Source organism: Lycium ferocissimum, chromosome 7 (assembly GCF_029784015.1).
Source record: "Lycium ferocissimum isolate CSIRO_LF1 chromosome 7, AGI_CSIRO_Lferr_CH_V1, whole genome shotgun sequence".
Taxonomy (NCBI): Eukaryota; Viridiplantae; Streptophyta; class Magnoliopsida; order Solanales; family Solanaceae; genus Lycium; species Lycium ferocissimum.
In genome coordinates, this window is record NC_081348.1 from 24,622,766 (window position 1) to 24,643,208 (window position 20,443).

The window sequence follows — 20,443 nt, forward strand, 5'->3', positions numbered from 1 at the left end:
TGGAGAAGGGTTGAAGGGTATTTATAGGCATGAAATTGGGAAGCATACAGTAAAAATTGAAGCAAGAGACAGTTGGGGCATTACTATGGCACACTGTTGACTTTCAACTTGAAGCAAAGGGTAATATTTTTAATCTTTGGTCAACATCTATATAATTAATTATATTTTTATTTTTACTTTTCATGAATTCTAATATAATTTATACTTCCTCCGTTTCAATTTATGTAAACTTATGAGTACAAAGTTTAAGAAAAAAATGAATACATTTAAAATTTATACTTTTAAACATTATCATAACATTTGTGTAATTGTAAAAACTTTGAAATTTGTAATCTTAAACATGTCACAATATTTGTGCAACTACAAATGCTTGTTGGTAAGGATATAATGGATAGTTTCCAAAATTGAAAATGCGGCATTTTGTTACACAAACTAAAAAGAAAATAGATTTACATAAATTGAAGCAGAAGGAAGTAGAATATTTTATCATAGTCAAAAGCTTTTTCTTCTTTTTTTCCGGTTATTTTTCGGATGATACAATATTTTATCATAGTCAAATGGCAGTTTAATGCACTAAAGTTTTTGCTATGCATCATGTTTGGGAAAAAGACAGGAATCAGATTGAGTTTATTGCATGTAATCTTACTTTGCATTTAATTTATATAAGAGCTTTATTACCTTTTTCTTCATGAAATTTTTTTCCGACAATATTTTTCGTTATATCAAACTTCTCTTCACAAAGTTTTACCATAGAACATTTAGGTATATTTCCACCCATTGTTAGTTTCTCAACTCCCCACCCTCACCACACACACACTTGCACTGGGTCACTTTCCTATATACAGAAAAGTAACGAGGCAATTAAGTACATCATTTATAAGGTAGGAATGCTTATTCTTAATTCAGGTAAGTATTTTGAAAGATCAAATTGTCCAAGCACCTGCATTTTTATAGAGTAACTACTATTTTTCTTAACATAAGAGTTGTGTAATAGCCGTGTGTACATACAAATAGAAGCATCAATTTCAATAAATTTGACCAAGGATGGTCAGTGAAATTAATACAGTTGAGGTTTATGGAGATCTTAACCATTGAAGAAACAGGCCAAGGAATCAAGGCCATACAAGTGGACCAGTTTGGTCTGCTGGCATTTATGTGGATGGCCAGTGTGATAGTATATTGAACTGGATCTAGGTTGGCAACTCAGTGGATGAGCGTCCACTAGTAGCCTCACCTATTGGGTCTGCATCAACCACTTAATATACCCATGCTGAGATTTGATGACATTCAAAAGTGCTCTTCAATTTTTTTGTCTCAAATAGTTCCCATGGCATTCTTAACTAAAAGCATAAAATGAAACATTCTGTCAAGTTGGGATTTTTAAGTTTATTTCCACTTCCAGTTAATATACCAAGACTTTCAATAGATTTAAAAATAATAATTTGCAGTCTTTATAAAATATAGCCCGAATAAAGAAAGAAAAAAATCTGATAAGTCAAATTGCTGAATATCGATAATCTTGAACACATTTTCTATTTGAAATGGTTCAATAGCTTAACATATTCTTTCAAAAATAGAGATATAATCATCATCTGACGCTAGGTTCACTTGTATGGCCCAGAATACAGAATTTTCTAAACTCCTTCCTCCAATCCATTCTAAGTTGAATCATTTTTCTTGAGATTCTGTTATAATTCTTAATTTATAACTGAATGACCTTGTTGAATTAGGAGAGATACACCTAATAAATTATACTATATCAGTAAAATATTGTTAAGAGAATTGAGAGAACTAAAAATGATAATAATTTTTAACTATCCAAAACTTATCAAATTTGATATTCGTCTATTTTTTTTATACAAACAACAGACAAACTCATAAACCATCGCGAGATTAATCGTTATACTTATCAGTCAGCTTCTCTATATTTTTTAAAAAATGTGGAGAGAATTGTTCATATTGACACGATTTAATTTAGTTTAGCGAGATTTTTATATAAAAATAAAAATAAAAATAAAACCTCCATTTATTTTAGAAAATAATTATAATTTTTGTGTGTAAAAAAAATCGATTTTCTTTAAAAATACAAAGATTTAAAAAAACAATGCCTCTTTCCGTCGGTTTTTCCATTTAGAAGAATGGTTACATAAATTTTATGTCTAGCTATTTTTTTTTTCAATTTAGAGGCTAGAAATGTATTGTCGAACAGTTTTTTTTTTTTTTTTTTTTTTAACAAAGAATCTCGAGAAAAAGCGAGAGAATATATAGATAAAGATCCTGTTCTATTTGTATAAAAAAATAAACTAAATTCACAATGGGCTTTTAAATAAATTTGACAGCTAGCTATACTTCATCATATTTTTGTAACAAATTTTTGTTCTATTTTGACAGCTAGCGAGAAAGGTGATAGAAAGGGTCAAACCATTTGCCTTAGCATTTAAGCAATGTTTTGGGACCACCAAATAGTAGTTTGCCTACGGGGCCATGTTCCTCATTCCTATTTAGTCTAGTCTAGACAACACAAGTACGACATTTTTTGGATTAATTGAATACTACACTGGCAATTGGACGATTTCCGCCCAAAATAAGTGTCGTTTGTCAGTTAATTTGACTAATCTTTGAAGTTAAATTAGATGATATCAATTTAATATTTTTAAATTAGAATTAAAATATACAAAAACTATATGAAAAATAGTATAATTTGCAATTCTCTTCATGTCAATATGATTAAAAAAAAATACAGAAACAAAAGGGAACGGTTCTGCGAGTCTTTAATCTCTACTGAATGGATGGAGTCATGGCTTGTTCACCAATCAGTTTACGTTTGGGCATCTGCGGACTCGCGTAGGTAATTTTTTAGGTTGAGACAAATAAGACTCTCTACTGAATGGATGGAGATGTTAGCTTACAATCCGCGGAAGTAATTTTTTAGGTTGAGACAAATAAACAGGATGATGTTAGTTAAAAAGATGGGTGAAAATCATTTACACCTCTAATTTCTTTTTAAATGTAAGCTTTCTCCTTAACTTTGAATAATAGACATTCTCTCCTTATATGTGCTTGTTGAAAGTGGCTTAATGCATATGTATGCCAAATGTAGGATTTTGAGTCTCAACGTTTTTTTGATGTTAAAGGCTGAGACCAATTCTGTTTCTTGGTGTGGGATTAAACAGATGGCTATTGTCAAAAAAGGTGACTTTGACACAGTTATAGGAGATGGGGGAGCACAAAAACCTACAGCTGCAGAGCAATTTGCAAAGACATACATGCACTTAAAACCTCATATTAAGGAGCCTTTTGGATACAAATTTTTTTTTTTTTCTTGAAAACATTGTTTGGTCCAAGTTTAACCCATACCTACTGAAACCTTATTTTTAGTCATGACAAGCATTAATATCTCTTTGAATGTTCACAAACCTTTGCTGATGAAAGTATAAGATCGAGTCTTACATTGAAACCTATGATCTATGGGATAATGTTGTAACCCTTACAACAACTTTTTGCAATTTCTACAACAAATTAAATCACATTCAAAAGATTTTCTGATAAGGACATTGAAGGTGTCTTTATGCACAAAATCAAAAGAAGAAAATGAAAAAAAAGAAGACGACAGAGTCATGTAAAGTGCAAGTTCAAAAATACTCAAAAGACAGAAATTGAGGAGGAATAACTTTTTAAAATGGCCAAACCCATTGAGAGACACCCGCGTATCCACTCTTTCACTCGGAAGACCTAAAAGAACCTTTTGCTCCATTTAGAGTGTCATTCCTATTCCACTTACCATACAAGTTCAAAAATCACTAATTTACAAAAGTGAATTTACAATTAAAATGAGTCATAAAATTTAATTGAGGAGGAATAACTTTTCGCAGAGAAATTGCGGTGCAAAAAAGCAACAAAAATGTTTTCGACCTTTAAAATTGCAGCAACAAAAGTAAGAAGTATTGGATGTTACATATGTGGAATCTAATATTTTATTTTCTAGAACATTTAATAGTTTTATTAAGGGTTTAATAATTTAGTTATAGCAGGAGTATATTATTATGCTTATATGGCTATTTAAAGTCCTGTGGTTAATGAAATTTAAGAGACAAATTTGGGGAAAGAACGTCCTTGTCCCCTGAAAACAAAATAATTACCCCCCATACCCCTCTTACTTTCATCTCAATGAATCTATTTATCCGAAATGCGCCCAAAATTATGATACCAACATGGTATATAAATATATTGAGATGGTATCATGTTCATTTATTCAAAAGACACTTTTCTCAATAAAAACTTCTATGATACCATCATCTTATATACCTATACTATGATGGCATCGTGGGCAAATGCTCGTCCTTCCAATGAGACACTTTTCAATCCTCCTGATACATCCTAGACATAAATATATCTTGTACGATATCATGAAGGACTGCTTCAAATTTTCTTAGTCCTCCATGATACTATCATGATATAAATATACTGCGATGGTATCATGGAGGAAGGGTTTTGGGCGAGAGGGTACTCAGATTAATATTTTTGACTGGTTGGGTAAGAAGCGAAATTAGTTTAGGAGGGGGCATGGATGGGTAAATATTTCACATTTTAGGGGTATTTTGCGTTGTTTTCTGCCTTGCAATTTTTTTTTCAATTCTTGACTGAATGAGGGTTCGAACCCGGAACCCATGAATTTTTGGGTGAAGGCCAAAAATTAAAGACCAACAATTTGAGGGACAAAAATTAAAGACCAGTGCCTTTAAAGGCCAATCCACGCAAAAAAATGTTTTTCATTTAACTCTGCGGTTTCAATATACTATGAGGAAATACTCCCTTTCTGATTTTTAAAATAGAACTTACTAATCATTTATCATAAACTCAAAAGCTAGTGGCACCTTTTTTCCTAACTATAACAAAATCCAGCTCTTAACAGCACAACCTTAAATAGAAAGAGAAATACATGTTAAAAACTAATGCCAACTTTTTGGAAGGCTCCAGGGTGTAACCTGTCTGATTGCAGGGAGGAGAAGCTCAAATGTGCTGAGCATTGCTGCAAGCTTCTTAGCAGTTTGAGCCCATGGTATTTGGCAGATCCTGCTATACACCAAATGATAAAACTAGGGCACAAATCAGAATGATAGGCTCGTAGAACTAGAATGTTGATTTTCACTTTAAACATTTCAACTAGAGTTGTATGACATCAATTGTGTTGGCTACTTGGAAGAAAATGTCACTTAAAGATTATTCCGGTATGAAGGAAAGGTATAGGATAAGAACTACAAAAACGTCCTAAAAAAATTATGTTACGAGAAAAATCTGATGCAGCAATTGGAAGTCATTTTGCTTTTATCTGTATATGAAATACAGATTACCCTAAAAGCCCCAGATCCCACTTGTTGGAACACTAGTAATGTTGTTGTAGTTTACCCTAATAAATATGACTCTGGATTTTCACCAAAAAAACCATTTTTACCTATAATTCGATCAGTCCGAGAATCATTCTTAAAACAATTAAACACCGAAATGCAACTACAGATAAGAGGCTAATTTAGTGCTAGCAGAACACCAGTCAAAAGACCCCAAAAAAGCAAATTAGAAGTAAGAAGAGAAAAGCTGACAATCTAGGTTCTAGAGAATCCAGCAGGGTAGGAAAAACACAGTTGGTAATTTCGAGTATCAAATTACATTTATTTCATTCATAACTTATACCTTCCCATTTGGAAGCTATACCCTGTACATGTTTCCCAGCATTCCTTATCCGTTCAGATTATCTTGAGAAAATAGTTGAGAGGTATTAATAATTTGCAGTACCTTTCTCTACATCATGTCCAGGTTGGACCAATGAACCATTTTCTCTACGATTCTTCCTGGAGCAGCCCACATAAGGGTCTATTTCATGCTGTCTGGACCAATTACTGTCTTGCCTCTCCCTAACGCACCTTGGCAGGAAGAGCAAAATAACCAATATTATAAATGACAAAACTGCTACAACAGATCCAGACTACCCTTTTCACGGACTTTTTGCTTCCTTTTGAACTTTCTGCAGTTGGTCCTGGTGGTGCTGGAGGCTTAAAAGGAGTGGTGCTGGAGGGGGTCTTGCAAAAGCAGTGGTTGGAGACAAAGGAGCGACACTGTTGAAAGGATTTCCAGTGTTTCTGCACATCAAGAACAAAATGAGCAAGTACATGAAAGCATTAGCCATCACTGCTCATAAGTAAAGTCAATCAAGAGTCAAAAAAATATATGACACTTGAACAAACGGATGAAACAACTGATATATCTTACTTGCATGGATCAATATGTGTATCCTTACCAATATTGTTCAATAAATGAAATTTCCTGACAAACAAATTCCAAAAAGCAATGGGATATGAAATTTAAGCCTGTGTTGAAAACTTGGATAAATTTTAGCCCGCAATCATGTGAACTTAAACATGACCAAAATGCGGTCCACGATCCAGCTTGGCAGTCCATATTCCAGCTTGACAGATATATCATACATGGGTTTCATATGGTTTTTGTGCACTCTATACTCCTTTAGCCTGTAGATGTCACATCTTTTCCAATATTGTGTAGGCTAGGTGTTTTTTTATCCAACTGTTAAAAATTTGAGCAGCATTGTGTTGGGATTATTCTTTTTCAGGTGATAGAGCTTATGATGTCAAAATATCTTGCAGGCCTCAAGCTGTAGTTTATGCAGTGGGTGCACAAGCAATTCTAATCCAAGTTAGTGTCATAAACCTAGCATAATCTGGTTTTGCAACATAAATATACTCTTCAAAATGTCACGTCTCCGATAATTTTTTAATTCTGTTGTGCATTCACTAAGTGAATTTAAGTTAGATGCCTTCCTTCTCAAAAAAAAATTTAAGTTAGATGCCTATAACTCCTAGTATTTACTGTCACACCATAACGTTCATAATTAGTTGTAGCTGGCCGGCAAGTTAAATGTAAAAGCTAATTGTGAAAAAAAGAAGAAGAAATGTTCATGAATTGGGATATTGGTAATGTCATTTTTCATAAATTTGCACCCCTCAATGACAGTAATCCACTTCATCTACCAACAAATGAAAAACCAAAATGTTCATCATATCAGACATACCCACCATAAATACTTCAGTCTTCATCATCAACATGCTCTCAAATACCAAGCGACTAGTGAGTCTTAAAGAACCCAGGACTTCAAGCCACTGACGTTCTCTCTTTTCTTAACTTTTTTTTTTTTTATGGTGATAAAGTTCACACCACTGACATATTAGGAATACCTGATTGTCAACAGACTTAAGGACATTGGCTTATTGAAAAATACTGATTGATAATGAGAGATCAATAAAAAGATGGAGAAAGCGGATACGCAGCAAGCAGCAACGCAAGCTTAAAAGAATACAGATCACTGAAGAATTTTATGTGTCAAAACCGGAAGAACAGTTCTGAAAACACTGATCTCCAAATTGATTAGCTTCATTTTCTAAATGTTATTGTTAAAGAAGGTGCAGCTAACATACAGGCTAGTCTGACTATGTGTCTAGAGGATTGCGTCGAACAAAGAGGCACACAAATGTAATATGCGGCCAAGAATATAGTGTGGCTTACAAGCTGGAAGATAAAGAACAATATTAGAAGCAGAAAGTGAAATGTACTTACTTGAAATTGGGACTAGAAAACAACTTCTGAGGTTTGGGCCCATTAAACAGGTTACTTTCCACATTCCTGGAGGGACACAAAAGATGGGAAGATACTAGTAAGCTACTATATCATTCTATGGACCTGAAAATATTTGAGTTAAATATTGTTAGGAAGAGTACAAATCTGCGAGGAAGATCTTGTAAAACGTCAAGAGTTCCAAAAAGCTGGTTATTCTGCAAATGTCTGGAGATCAAGAAATTAGCTGCTTTTCTTTTGATCATAAATTACAAACCAATTCAACAATATGTAGAATCACTCACAGAGTGGTCAGGGAGGACAAGTTTCCTACTGATGATGGCAAAGCTCCGCTTAAACTGTCACTTGACAAATCACTGTCAAAACATATATAATCCACCAGTTATGGACAATTGAAAACCTCTATGGCAATATTGAAATGTTTTGTTTTGGTGTCATACAGATTAACCAATGCTGTAAGGCCTTGAAAGGAATCAGGAATTTCTCCAGTCAGTTGAATTCCATTGAGAGAATGCTACTGGCTTTGATAGGTTTATCAACCTTCCGAATCTTCTCCTTCACCAACTTCAGAAACTTCATCCACTCCACCTTCAGATTCAGAGTCTGTAAGCTGCTTCACCTCAAAATCAAGTTTCATTTCCTGACTAACCAAATCAGCAAGGTCATATCTGCCTGCATCTCCATAGGCATCTATGATTGCCTCATATAATGACTCATTCGCCTCGATGATTCCATATTTTAACTGGCCATATATCCGCTTTATACCTTCAACCATGCCAGCTTTCCCATAGCAACCTACAAGATTAACAAATGTGACAATATCTGGTTCCAGTCCTTCATCTTGCATTCTCATAAATATTTTTAGTGCCTCATCAATCTGGCCTGAAGCTCCATATGCATATATTGCAACGTTGTAAGCAAAGGGATGGAGTCCCAATCCTGGTTGTGTGATGACGTGGCAGGATTCGATTGCGAATGCGTGCAACCCTACTGCAGAATAAACAGAGATTATCACAGCTTGTCTGGCATAAGGTTTACCTTCTCGGTAAGACAACTCAAGCTGTCTAACTGCCTCTGCCGAAAAACCTCCCTTTTTCAATATTGTGAATAAAACTTTAAATGTGCCCCCATCTGGCAGAAGTTTCTGGTTAATCATTTCATTCAGCAATTCGCCGCATTCAACAAGCTGTCCGTTTGTGGCATAACATGCCATTACCTTATTGAACGTCATACAATCTCTTAAAAGTCCAGACTGTTTCATATCCTCTGCTATCTCAATAGCTTCATCGAGCATACCCATATTCTTGTATGCATAAATCAAGGTTGCAAAAGTAACACCATCAGCTTCGCCTTTCTCCCTCAAATGATTAAATATCATTTTTGCTTCAGAGACCATTCCGAAGTCCGCATACAGATTGAGCATACTATTGGACGCGATAATATCAGGACCTCCATGCAAGTTTTTCATCCGCTCGTACAGTTTTTTCGCTCCCTCTACTGATCCGAGCTTACTATAAGCCTTAATCATTGAAGTCAAGATTATTTGATTAGCTTGAATCCCAGAGTCATTCATGACATGGAAATAATGCATAGCTTCTTCAAATTTACCAGCTTCAGCAAACCCATCAATTAAAGATCCATAAACAACCTCGTTTGGTTTTACACCTGCTTTTGACATTTCATCGAAAACGTCAACGGCATCAGAAAGCCTACTCATGCGCACATAACTAGCAATTACAGCAGAGAAGGTAGAACATGAAGGTTTAAATTTCAATCCTTGCATTTCGACTAAGAGCTCTTTGGCCTGGTCAACTAAATCACCCCCGGAAAACATTTGGATTAGAGAGTTATAAGTGCACTCATCTGGCCATGTCCCTTGGCTTTTCATTCCCTTGAAGAGTGAGAAAGCTTTATCGTATAGCTTTGCAACGCCATATGCTTTGATCATGACATTATATTCTACAATTGCTTTCTTCTGAATAAACTTATCTCTTTTACCAAAGAACACGTCCTCGGCTTCAACCCAAAGTCCCTTATCAGCATACACATCGATGATGGCAGCATAAGCTGGTGACGAGAACCCACCGTTCAGTTGACACTTCTCGAAAATTGCCTTTGCACGATCGATCAAACCTTCGTTGACATACATTCTCATAATAACAGGAAGAGAGTGTTCGTCTATATACATACCTAAACTTTCGATTTCACTAATCACATTTTCAACCTCCAGGATCATATTTTGCTTGCATAGTATTTTAATAATAGCCCTACAAGTCACGGCATCAGGGAAAAGTCCCGTCCCCCTTATCTTTCTGTACCACTGAAGAGCCCTATCAATCTTACCTGCATTAGCATAAAGAGACAGGAAGATGTTGTATGTTTTCGTGTCTGGAGATATCCCTCTTTCATCCATCTTGTTCAGCAAAGCTTCCGACTCTTCCAAGTAACCATGACTCCCACAAATAAAGATCATAGTATTGAAGGTAAAGGCGTCTAAGGCAACCCCTGATTTCAACATCTCATTAAAAACATTTGCAGCGTCCTTCAAGCGACCTGCCTTCCCGTACAAATCAATCAGAGTATTGTAGGTGGCGGTCATTCGAGGTTTCCTACCATTGTTCTCAACATCTGAAAGACTTGAAACTCTGGAAGGATTCCTCCCTCCAGTCCTGAAAAGCTCGGTCAACAAAAACTGCTTCAAACTGAAAGGTTCTGAGTCATCTATTGACTCAAAATCAAGATCATCCAATTCAATCTTTCCAGCACACCAATCCTTGTAGAACTTATCCGCTCTATCATATTCCCCTGCATCCTTTAAAACTTTGACAACCGTATTCATTGTAACCTCATCCGGGAAAATTCCTCTCAACTTCATATGTTTAATCCATAAAAGAGCCTCCTTTACTAACCCTGCTTTACCGTACACATCAACAAGCATTCCATACGTATTATTTGTCGGGAAAACACTATTTTTCGCCATTTCAATCCAACAAAGTCTCAACTCATCCCATTTCTTAGCTCTACCAAGTGCCCTAAGTATGACATTATAGTGAATTACATTTGGAACATAATCTTTCTGCGATTTCATCCACTCAAATACCCTAAGAGCTTTTTCCCAATTGCTCTGCTCTTTAAGAATCACAGTTTGTTCTTTAGGACTAAGCTTCCCAAAATACAAATCAAGGGTCTTTTCGACATCACTTTCAGTGCGTAAAGCACGTAAAATTGAAGGTAAAATACCTCCATACCCTTTCTTTTTACCATTAATAACAGTTCTTGAAGGTAAAGGTTCAGTCTTTGAATGACAATGAAGCTTAAACCCTACAAAAACCCTATCTTTATTATTTTCTTGAGGTTTTTGCTTATGGGGTTGCAAAATCTTGATATTTCTGTGTAATGGGTGGTTAGTTTTTGATGAAAGTTGAGATTTACATACTTTTCTTTGGGTGAAACTGTGTTTGGTGGTGTGTAAGTTAAACCCTAGTAAAACCCTAGAATTGAAATGAGAATTAAGGTTTTGAGGCTTACACTGTGAAGAAATAGGTTGACCAATCTCCATGGAAGTGTATGTTTGAAGTATCATTTGCTTGTTTACTGATGAACAAGAAAATGGAATAATTTTAACACAATTTGTAACTGTAACAGCTGAAAAAGAAATATGCTGCTGGCCAGAAATAGAAACAAAACAAAATACGAGAGGGAAGATATTTCCAAAACTTGGAAAGAGGAAATCTCTTCCATTTTAATTTTCATTTCACTGTTTGGACAATTTTTTTAAAAAAAAAATATTCTTTAGGAAAAAAGAAGGTTTTTAAATTAAGTTTTTCGACGTGCTCTTTTATTTTTACTTTTTGTAACGGGCGTTAAATTAAGGTTTTTTGACGTGAGAGCTTATAGAAAAATTGAAGAAAAAATTGCTACGTTGAAGATTTTTTGGGGCCTTGAGGCACCCCTTGGAGGAAAATCTTATTCCACTGAAATAGACTCACAAAATTTTCACGAAAAGAAAAAAAGATTTCTTCAAAATGCTTTCCCAAAATTGTCTCAAAATTCTGTGCTATTTACCATTATTTAATTTTTTGGAAAAGTACAGCAAGGCAGTTTTTGACCAGGAACTTTGGACCCATAATAAGATTAGACGTTTTACCGAAAGTATTTTTTTAATATTTTTTTTTTCTTGGAGAAAATGTAACGAACTAACACAATAAAACATTGCAAATTTTATTAATTATTTTGCATGGATAAATTAGATGACATTGTTTTTTATGGAGAACGACGGATTGGTGCAAAAGAATATAACAACAATAACAACATACTCAGTGTAATTTTACGAGTGGGGTCTAAGGATGATAGAGTGTATACATACCTTACCCCGACTTCACAGATAGGGAGGCTATTTCCTGATGGACTCTCGGCTCAAGTAATTGGTGCAAACGAATATTTTCAATAATAGTTGATTTATGAGAAAAAAAGAAATTTCAGGGGAAGACATTTATGTGCACTTGAGTTGATATAATTTTAGATAAGACTAAAGTATAATTATACACTGAGAACACGAAATACAAATGTGATCTACAAAGCTAGATTCAGAGATGAGCGCTGCTAAGTGCATTTGTTGTATATGCAAGTTGGACATTTGTCGTATATTGCCAATTTTAAAGTAGAATCTTTTTTTTATTTGTCCCTTATGTATTCCAGTACTCCTATGAAAAAGTTGGTGAACATGAATTAGTTGATATTTTTAAAAAGATGTAGTAGTATTTAAAGTTAAGCCAGAAAAGAATATTTGAAAATTGATGTTGTGTTTGAATATAAGAAAAATATTTTAATTTTTGTGCGTGAGAACTTGAAAAAACCGCAAAAACTCTTATATTTCAAATTTCAATAAGTGGCTATACAGGTCTAGATTTATTACTTGAACATTTATATGTAAGACCGCAACTTATTGCAAAACATCTTGTATAGCCACAAATCTGTCAAGTAGCTGATATTTTTTGTTGGAATTCCCTGTTCAATTAGGCAACATCAAAAACATCTTTTGTATTTATATTCATGCAAGTTAATTACCTACAGACACGTATCTCTATAACAACATTTCACATAACAGTCAAGTTTTCTTTAAAACAGATTCTCATGTTAAGTCACATTATATGTTTTATACATAGAGACGTTGGACTATAGTATCTGCTCTTCAATACTGTTGCCTGACCAGACATCTAGACCTGTTTCTCAAAGCACAATAAGCAGCATGAAACAGACACATAGGAAACTATCAAGCATTAAAATGAAATTTGATATCCACGTAACATCAGGCTGTCCCAAAGAAAGGGCAAGTCTTACTCATTGACATCAAATTTGTTAAATGCTCTGTGATTATATGGACTTAAAAAAGTCAATGGCCTTGATATCACTATGTACTCCAGAATTACATTCGCATTACTCAGGTATCCAGTTAAGTTGTACCGATAAAAGCAATCAAAGAATATAACAAACCCGAAGACCAAAACTGCATATGCTCGCACCCTACAAATATGTCATAATGCTGCCATCATAGTCGATCTGGCAGCCTCTTTCTTCATCTCAGCAGCTTTTCCACTTCCCCGGAAATACATGTAGACTTGCTGCACAAGGTGGAGCAAATTCGAAAGATGTTCGGGGTGAGACACAACTATCAAAGTAATATGAACAAAGAGACGAAGATAACTAAACCTGTATAACCCATATGCTGAGCAGTGTTTCAAGACAGAAGAATGCAGCTCCAATGAAGTAGAATATCTGCAAAGGAAAACATAAGATATGAAGTGAATTTACAAGCAAAATGTCCGATTTGATGGGAAAAGAATTACTCATCAAATTCTACTATAAGTGAGGGGTCAAGAATACTAGCCTCATTTGTTTGCCCTTAATGAAGGTCTTAATCTTAATCATTCAGATCTCAGTCACTAAGTCCGTTTGTTTTCTCTATGCTACAATCAGTTAATGGGGCTGAATAGATCTAAATGATTAAGATCTATAACAAAGTCTTAAAGAACAATTAAGATTACAATACAGAAAATAGCATGAATATGAACTCAGATGAAATATGTGACTCAGTAGTGCTTTTAAAGGTAAACTTAAGACAAAAATTAAAAGCTTACCCCAACCAAAGCATGCCAGCCTAAAAGATCAATTGCAGGCAAGATACCACTGTTAAACAAGGAAATGAAACAAGAATAAGTCATTTAAAAAAAATAAGGGTTAGATCAGATTATCAATGACAACTAGATCAGCTAAAAGAACTAATTATAACTCTAGCCAAACATGGTCCTATTGAACAGGAAGGTAATGCAACTGGTTGCATATCCAGAAATGTCTTGTACCAGCAACCATTGCCCATTCTAACATAAAAGAGCAACTTACGTCAAAGATTTCCCCTTGAAGAAAATTGGAGGTGCCACAGCAGCAACGATGCAGAATCCAATGTGAAACTACAAGATGAAAATAAGTACTCAGAGTCCTCAATAAGCAACTCAACAGTATAACGAAAAACAAAAAAGGTAGTAATATAGGAGTACTTTTTTTGACAATGTTAACATAGTAGTTATATAGTATTTACCACGTAACATAAGAAAAACCACCCAAACTTCAGCGCACTGTCAGTCCTGCAAACAAAATGGATATCACAATATAGACTCTTTTGGAAGGCACAATCACACTACGGAAACAAAAAGAAAAATGAGTAATATACGGAAATAAAAAGAAAAATGAGTAATATAAATCTACTCCCTCCGATAAGTGAGCACACATCTATTTCTCCACAGTAAGGAAGCACAAATGTGTACCTCATTGCACGATAGAGCGGTCGATACCACAATACATAGGCTCCTGGGACACCTGATATTAAGTAGATAACAGCAAGCAACCAGATAGTTGGACCTACAACGAAAAAAAGTATGCTTTAGATAGTTAATTGTCACAAAAGGATAAGAGAGGTTAGTAAATTAAGTTCAACTGCAACCTTGTCCTCTGATCCAAGCTAAGGTGACAGCAACAAGATTCCATACAAGACAGGCCACCAGACCTGAAATTTTACCATGTCCAAAGTCAGTCAACCACCATAAGAGCATCAACTAAAGAAACTAGTTCCAAGAAACGAGTCTAATTCAACAATAAAAGAAGGAAATGACTGTCATGGATCATTCTAACAAAAACCATCTAGAAAATTTCCCTCATTTTCTTTTATCTCAACTTGGACTGGTAGATTTGAGATGTACAGCTACAAGTGACATGAACTAGTAGGACTTTGAAATCTTAAAAAGCACTTGCAGGCACCCAGAGGAAATCGTAGACCCTTTGAATCCAAGTGTCACAAAAAGCTTGTCTAAAAGAAGGAGTTTATGTTTTTTAAAGTCCTTGGAAGCATAAATGCTACTATTATGCAAATACGTAGCTGGAATACCATACAGAACACTTTTCTTTTGGAACAGAATCAACCAAGAAAGTATTGAATATAATTAATATGCATCGCAGTCTTCCAGGTCAGATTAATCTTTAAGCTTGAAGATTACTTACTGTAAAGGTCAAGTGAGAGGCACTAATAGCATCCATAGAGTAGAGAGTTGTACAGAAGACATGTGGACATACCCAACAATGTAGTGAATGCAACATATTGCATCTTCTGTAGATGGATTGGAATTTCATTTGCAATATCATGATGAATGATGGGAAAGAAAGGTGGCCAATTCTTGGTGTCAATAACTACACCAGCTGAAAACCGAATGGAAATAAAGTCAGTTTCGCAGACAAAAAAGCAAAATCCCTGATTTAGTTCAAGATTATAAAGACAAATATGTATACAGCGGAAACTACCTCTTGCTATTGCATCCTCCTTCCTTTGAAGTTCCTACATTATACCAATAAAATTGACAGTTAACAACAACAACAACTTTAGATAGTTAATTGTCCCACATCGTAAGAGAGGGAGGGTAAGTGTACGCAACCTTACTCCTACCAAGGTAGGACGGCTGTTTCCGAAAGGCCCTCGACTCAATAAAAGCATAAAAAGAAGTAAGATAAAGTTAAGAGATTCGGAAAAGAGATTCAAAGCGATATGGAAGAAATAATGCAAGCATCACAGATAACACAGATAATCACAACAAGAAATAACGGTAATATGTAAATCTTAGGACTTTGATAATCAAAGCATAGGAAATAAGATAATCGTAAACCCTTTGAGCATAAAAATTTATATTAAAATAATGCGACTACTAATAAGAACGGATAACGAGACTATCTACTAGCCTTCTAAGCTGGGTCCTCCAAACCCTCCTATCTAAGGTCATGTCCCTAACGAAAGTTGCGCCATATCGTGTAATAATTACCTCTCATGCGCCTACCCCTACCTCGTCCGAAACCATCCATGGAACCTCTAATACACCTAGAGTAGAGAGTTGTACAGAAGGTGGACATGCCCAAACCATCTCAATCTATTTGCATCTGTCTTCCACCGAGGCCACCCCCACCTTATTCCGAATATCCTCATTCCAGTAATCCATCTGAAAACCAACATTCTCATCTCAGCAAAAAAGCTTTCATCTTTTCAACGTGAGAGATCAACAACACTCCGCCCAGTGTGCTATTGCATCCTCCTTCCTTTGAAGTTCCTAGTAAAATTGACAGTTAATAATGTATAAAATCCCTAAAAGGCAATAGACAGTCTGCAGCACCTTGAACCAAATAAGAGATAATATCATCTAGAGCTAGACAACTACGAACAAGGAAGCTATATGTAATGCAACTATGAATCTCATGGGGAGTTCGATCCTATTTGGTAGTAGATATCCAGTAATCTTACACAACAACAACACCGTACCCAGTGTAATCCCACAAGTGGGGTCTTGGGAGGGTAGGATGTTCACAGACCTTACCCCCAGAGGTGGACCCACATGGAAGGGTGGGAGTGCACGTGCACTCGTTAGCTTCGGAAAAAATTATGTATATATATGTGTATATGCCTTGAGAAATTAGTATATATTTAATTGTGCACTCTATCAAACATAAGTGTCTTTGGGGCATGTTGATTGTAACTGCTGCTTCCGTTACATGTCACCTAGGATCGAACCCGAATGTCACTTTTAATTATTTTTTTGAGCCTATTTTTAGGAAAACAATAAGCGTTAAATGAGCTCGCCCAAATTTGAACCTGCACCGTTAACACATATTGCATAGCCTTAGACATTGAGCTATCTATTTATTACTAAAAAATCATATTTGACCTATATACTTGTTTTACGCAACTGCTACGCTATTAGTGACCGGTCCGACACGGTATTATCCCTCAGTCGTCATTAAAAATGTTGTTGGCGTTTATGTTAAGATAATGGTGCCCCCATTGTCTTAAAATTCTGGGTCCGCCTCTGCTTACCCTTATCCAGTAATCTTACACAACTTTCATAATTAACAAGCAATTGAATAGTAAAAGAACTTTGACGAAAGATTGTACTTTCTATTGTGGACGAAAGACTGTACTTTCTATTATGGAAGATAAGCAAGACATAACTAGAAGGCAATGTAGAGTAACAACCCACCTGTTCTCTTTTTCTCAATTCAGCTTCTTTAGCTTGGAGTTCCTTCTCCTTCTTCTTCAGGTCCTGATTAGTCATATGAGTAAAATACAGGATCAGTCAAACCTATGCTCCAAATGAACACGGGTAAGGTAGTCACAGGGAAGCAAAAAATACAAGTTCAATTTATCAAATCTCTTTTTCACCTTTGAACCATCAAGAGGAATATCAGCCGTTGCCCCACGATCATAGCCGGCGGGTTCATGAGGAAGAGGAGAAGGCCTCGAGTTTGTAGCAGCAGGAACACTTCCATTATTCTGCAGAGTTTGTAAGTATTAAGTGCCATAACGCACAAGTGAGGTACCGTGTACTAGGACTAAAAAGAAGAACATGCAAATGGATATTCTCATTATTCAACAATGAAGATGAAGCCTTGCATAATATGCACCCAAGAAACAATTCAGCTTTGATGAGATTGAAAATTTTCTGCTCCAATTATTTTAGAATACAAAACCAAACTAGGTTGAGAATCACAATGTCAATGCAATCCATAAGTTACATCGTGGACAGAGGACAAGGTGTTAAAATAAAACACAAATGCATAAACATCAGTCCTTAAGTTATACATTTCGCTAGTTTTGATTTTTTTTTTTTTTTTTTTTTTTTGATGAAGTAGTTTTGATTTATCCTGTGTGTAGACAAAACTGATTTTGATATAGCAAAGAAGACAAATTACTTCCTCATTTTGCTGACTGTTCTCTAGTTGCAACTGTAAAATGCATCACCACCTTGTTAAATGCATCCACAGGTCATTAGAAGACCTGAGAAAGCAAGGATTAAGATACTTGGGTGGGAACCCTAGCATAATGGCGGTATTTTAGTATCAATAATAAAAACAAATTCCGATACTTCATTGGGTAAACTGTTATGCTGGCTGACTAGGATGATTCAGAGTCTAGTAGGAATTGCCTCCTTAAGATACCTAGTGTATGCTCCACCTTTTTCATCAGGATTTGAGCTTTTCATGAGGTTATTTGTATGTTTATTACATAAGATAAATTAGAATTCCAGAAAATGTAATAATTGCTTTTTCCATATCTTCAGCGACTCGGTTTTCATAAGAGAAAACTCTTGAGAACTTTGAAAAAAATCTTATTGTGGTCATATAAAATGGACCACTTCTATTGACCCTTTCTCCTAGAGCTCCTCTGTCCTAAAACAAGAAAAATATGAAGCACATAGAAAATTAAGAAAATGAAAAGAAAAAAGAAGCATGATTCAAGTAACAATTTGCGGGAAGAGTAAAATACAAATGGCAAAATTTAAGCTCTATCTACAACATTAAATCAGCACTGAGCAAGATATCCATAAATTTCAAGGTCAACAAACGAATTATCCCAAAGATGTTATACCAAGCAAACTATTATCCCAAATATTTTCTCTTCTGAGACTGCAGCACATTATATTATTCTAACACTTTCAAAGCACAAAGGCAACAAAATCAGCATTGTCCTCCTCTGCTTAAAAAACTGATATTGTTCTCCTAATTTGCTAACATTATAGAAAAAAAAAAAATAAGAAACTTACCAATATGTACAATTCAGCCGAACTTCTTTACCAATATGGCTGAAATATACAAAACTTATACACTGAATATGTATTTTTTTTATGACAAGAGAACCCGCAACAGTTACCCTTCGGGTGCGGACAGGGAATTGGGTAAACCCTGCTCCTGTGCACTCATTATGTATATTATATCTGCACTATATGTCTATCATATGTATGTTCTACGTATAAATATACGAAACCTATACATTTGGTATATTTTCCGGGAAAAAAAAAAAATCCCATTCCATTGCAGAAACTACTTTATTCACCTAATCTAACGATCCCACAAATACATTGTTATCTTGCATGTTTCTCATTTAAAAGATCAAGCCACAGCTCAATTCTACAATATTTCAATTACTAGAAGCTTGTTCACTGAAATTCAATTAGCTCCAAAAATCCTAAAGAAGAATAGTATACTATCTCATACAGAATATTTCAACTACATTTCGATCCAAATGCAAGTAACAGATCTGGAGATCAGACTAAGATAACAAAACAAAAACAAACAAAAAATCATCTCATTTTGTTTCCAGACTAAAAATTAAAAATGACATAAAAGATAGTAATAGTAGTAAAGAAGAGTAAAGTGAATTGTACCGAAAAAGGGTTAACTTCTTCTTCAGCAAAAGGATTGTCATTGTAACGTCCAGCCATAGCAGCAATGCCACAGATCTGGAAATGGGCTAGAAGCTAAATCTGAATCTTGAAATGGGCTAGAAGTTAAATTTGAATCTGGAGCAAGTGGGGTTTAAATTGCGAATATGTGTATGCCCTTTTTTTATGAAATAGACGTGATATCGTACTATACTACTTTTGCCTTTTTTTTTTTTTTTTTTTTTTTTTAACCCTTTACGTTAATTTTCAATTTATGTGAACCTATTTCTTTTTTAATTCATGTTAAAATGAATGACTTCTTTCCTAATTTAGAAATAAATTCACTTTATGAAATGATTTACAGCCACACAAATATTTAAGACTTATTTTGAACCACAAGTTTTAAAAGGTTTCGCTCTTTCTTAAATATCGTGCCCAATCAAATGAATTCACATAAATTGAAACACAGGGAGTATTTTTGTTGTTTTTACTCGTAGAAATTGCAGGGCACGTTACAAGCTAGCTATTCATTCACGGATGACAGCAGAGAGAAAGGCTTTATATGAGTTCTTTTTTTGACTCAGCACAGCTGATGGGCCACTCAATTACTGGTAAAAAATTTACACACACAGTACGATGTTTACACCAAATCAAGATACATATCATGTGTATGAATATATATAATAACATTAGTTAACCATGGTTAGTAAATTTATATATTTATTGCATTAAAGTATTTAACTACAGTAAACTACACTAGTTTGGTGTAAACACCTGATGTGAATAAATATTTATTCCAAAATTATTTTATTCCACATTTGGTAATAGGTGCAGTAATAATTAGTCCTAAGAATTATTTTGTACTAAAATGTGGAATTAGTTATCTCATATATAAGGTAGGATAGCTAATCCCATGAAATTTCTTGTCCTACTACTTACTTTTTAGTGAATATGAACTTATAAATATATCCTACATCTGATTTCAAAATAACTAACGTTTTAAAAAACAAAATATAATTGATTATGTTTTGTTAAAAAACAAAAAAATCACTGTT

At 34.8% G+C, this 20,443-nt stretch overlaps 2 protein-coding genes across 8 annotated transcripts; both read right to left on the reverse strand.

The window, feature by feature from the left end:
* Positions 1-5,751: 5,751 nt before the first annotated feature.
* LOC132063968 (pentatricopeptide repeat-containing protein At1g73710) lies at positions 5,752-11,398 on the reverse strand. Of its 7 annotated transcripts, XM_059456768.1 has the most exons (5): positions 8,082-11,398; positions 7,926-7,997; positions 7,812-7,848; positions 7,624-7,689; positions 5,752-6,134 (listed from the first exon to the last, which is right to left on the reverse strand). In XM_059456768.1, exon 1 carries the CDS (start codon positions 11,222-11,224, stop codon positions 8,177-8,179), a length of 3,048 nt encoding a protein of 1,015 aa, XP_059312751.1. In that variant the 5' UTR covers positions 11,225-11,398; the 3' UTR covers positions 5,752-6,134; positions 7,624-7,689; positions 7,812-7,848; positions 7,926-7,997; positions 8,082-8,176. The 7 variants fall into 7 exon arrangements, with proteins under 7 accessions (XP_059312751.1, XP_059312750.1, XP_059312747.1 ...); XM_059456767.1 differs by lacking the exon at positions 7,812-7,848 and having other exon boundaries at positions 7,624-7,746; XM_059456764.1 differs by having other exon boundaries at positions 7,624-7,848.
* Positions 11,399-12,916: 1,518 nt separating this feature from the next.
* Positions 12,917-19,576, reverse strand: LOC132063970 (secretory carrier-associated membrane protein 1-like). Its single transcript, XM_059456769.1, has 12 exons — positions 19,392-19,576; positions 17,390-17,500; positions 17,208-17,270; positions 15,490-15,523; positions 15,265-15,387; positions 14,639-14,701; positions 14,463-14,556; positions 14,237-14,282; positions 14,041-14,108; positions 13,779-13,827; positions 13,351-13,416; positions 12,917-13,262 (listed from the first exon to the last, which is right to left on the reverse strand). Exons 1-12 carry the CDS (start codon positions 19,446-19,448, stop codon positions 13,176-13,178), a joined length of 861 nt encoding a protein of 286 aa, XP_059312752.1. The 5' UTR covers positions 19,449-19,576; the 3' UTR covers positions 12,917-13,175.
* Between the last annotated feature and the right edge of the window lie 867 nt (positions 19,577-20,443).

Coding starts and splice junctions, on each gene's coding strand:
- LOC132063968 (XM_059456767.1), bottom strand. CDS start 11,224: ATGATACTTCAAACATACACTTCCATGGAGATTGGTCAACCTATTTCT.
- LOC132063970 (XM_059456769.1), bottom strand. CDS start 19,448: ATGGCTGGACGTTACAATGACAATCCTTTTGCTGAAGAAGAAGTTAAC. Junction 17,501..19,391: donor AAGAAGTTAACCCTTTTTCG/GTACAATTCACT, acceptor CAAACTCTGCAG/AATAATGGAAGTGTTCCTGC. Junction 15,388..15,489: donor GGAGGATGCAATAGCAAGAG/GTAGTTTCCGCT, acceptor TTCGGTTTTCAG/CTGGTGTAGTTATTGACACC.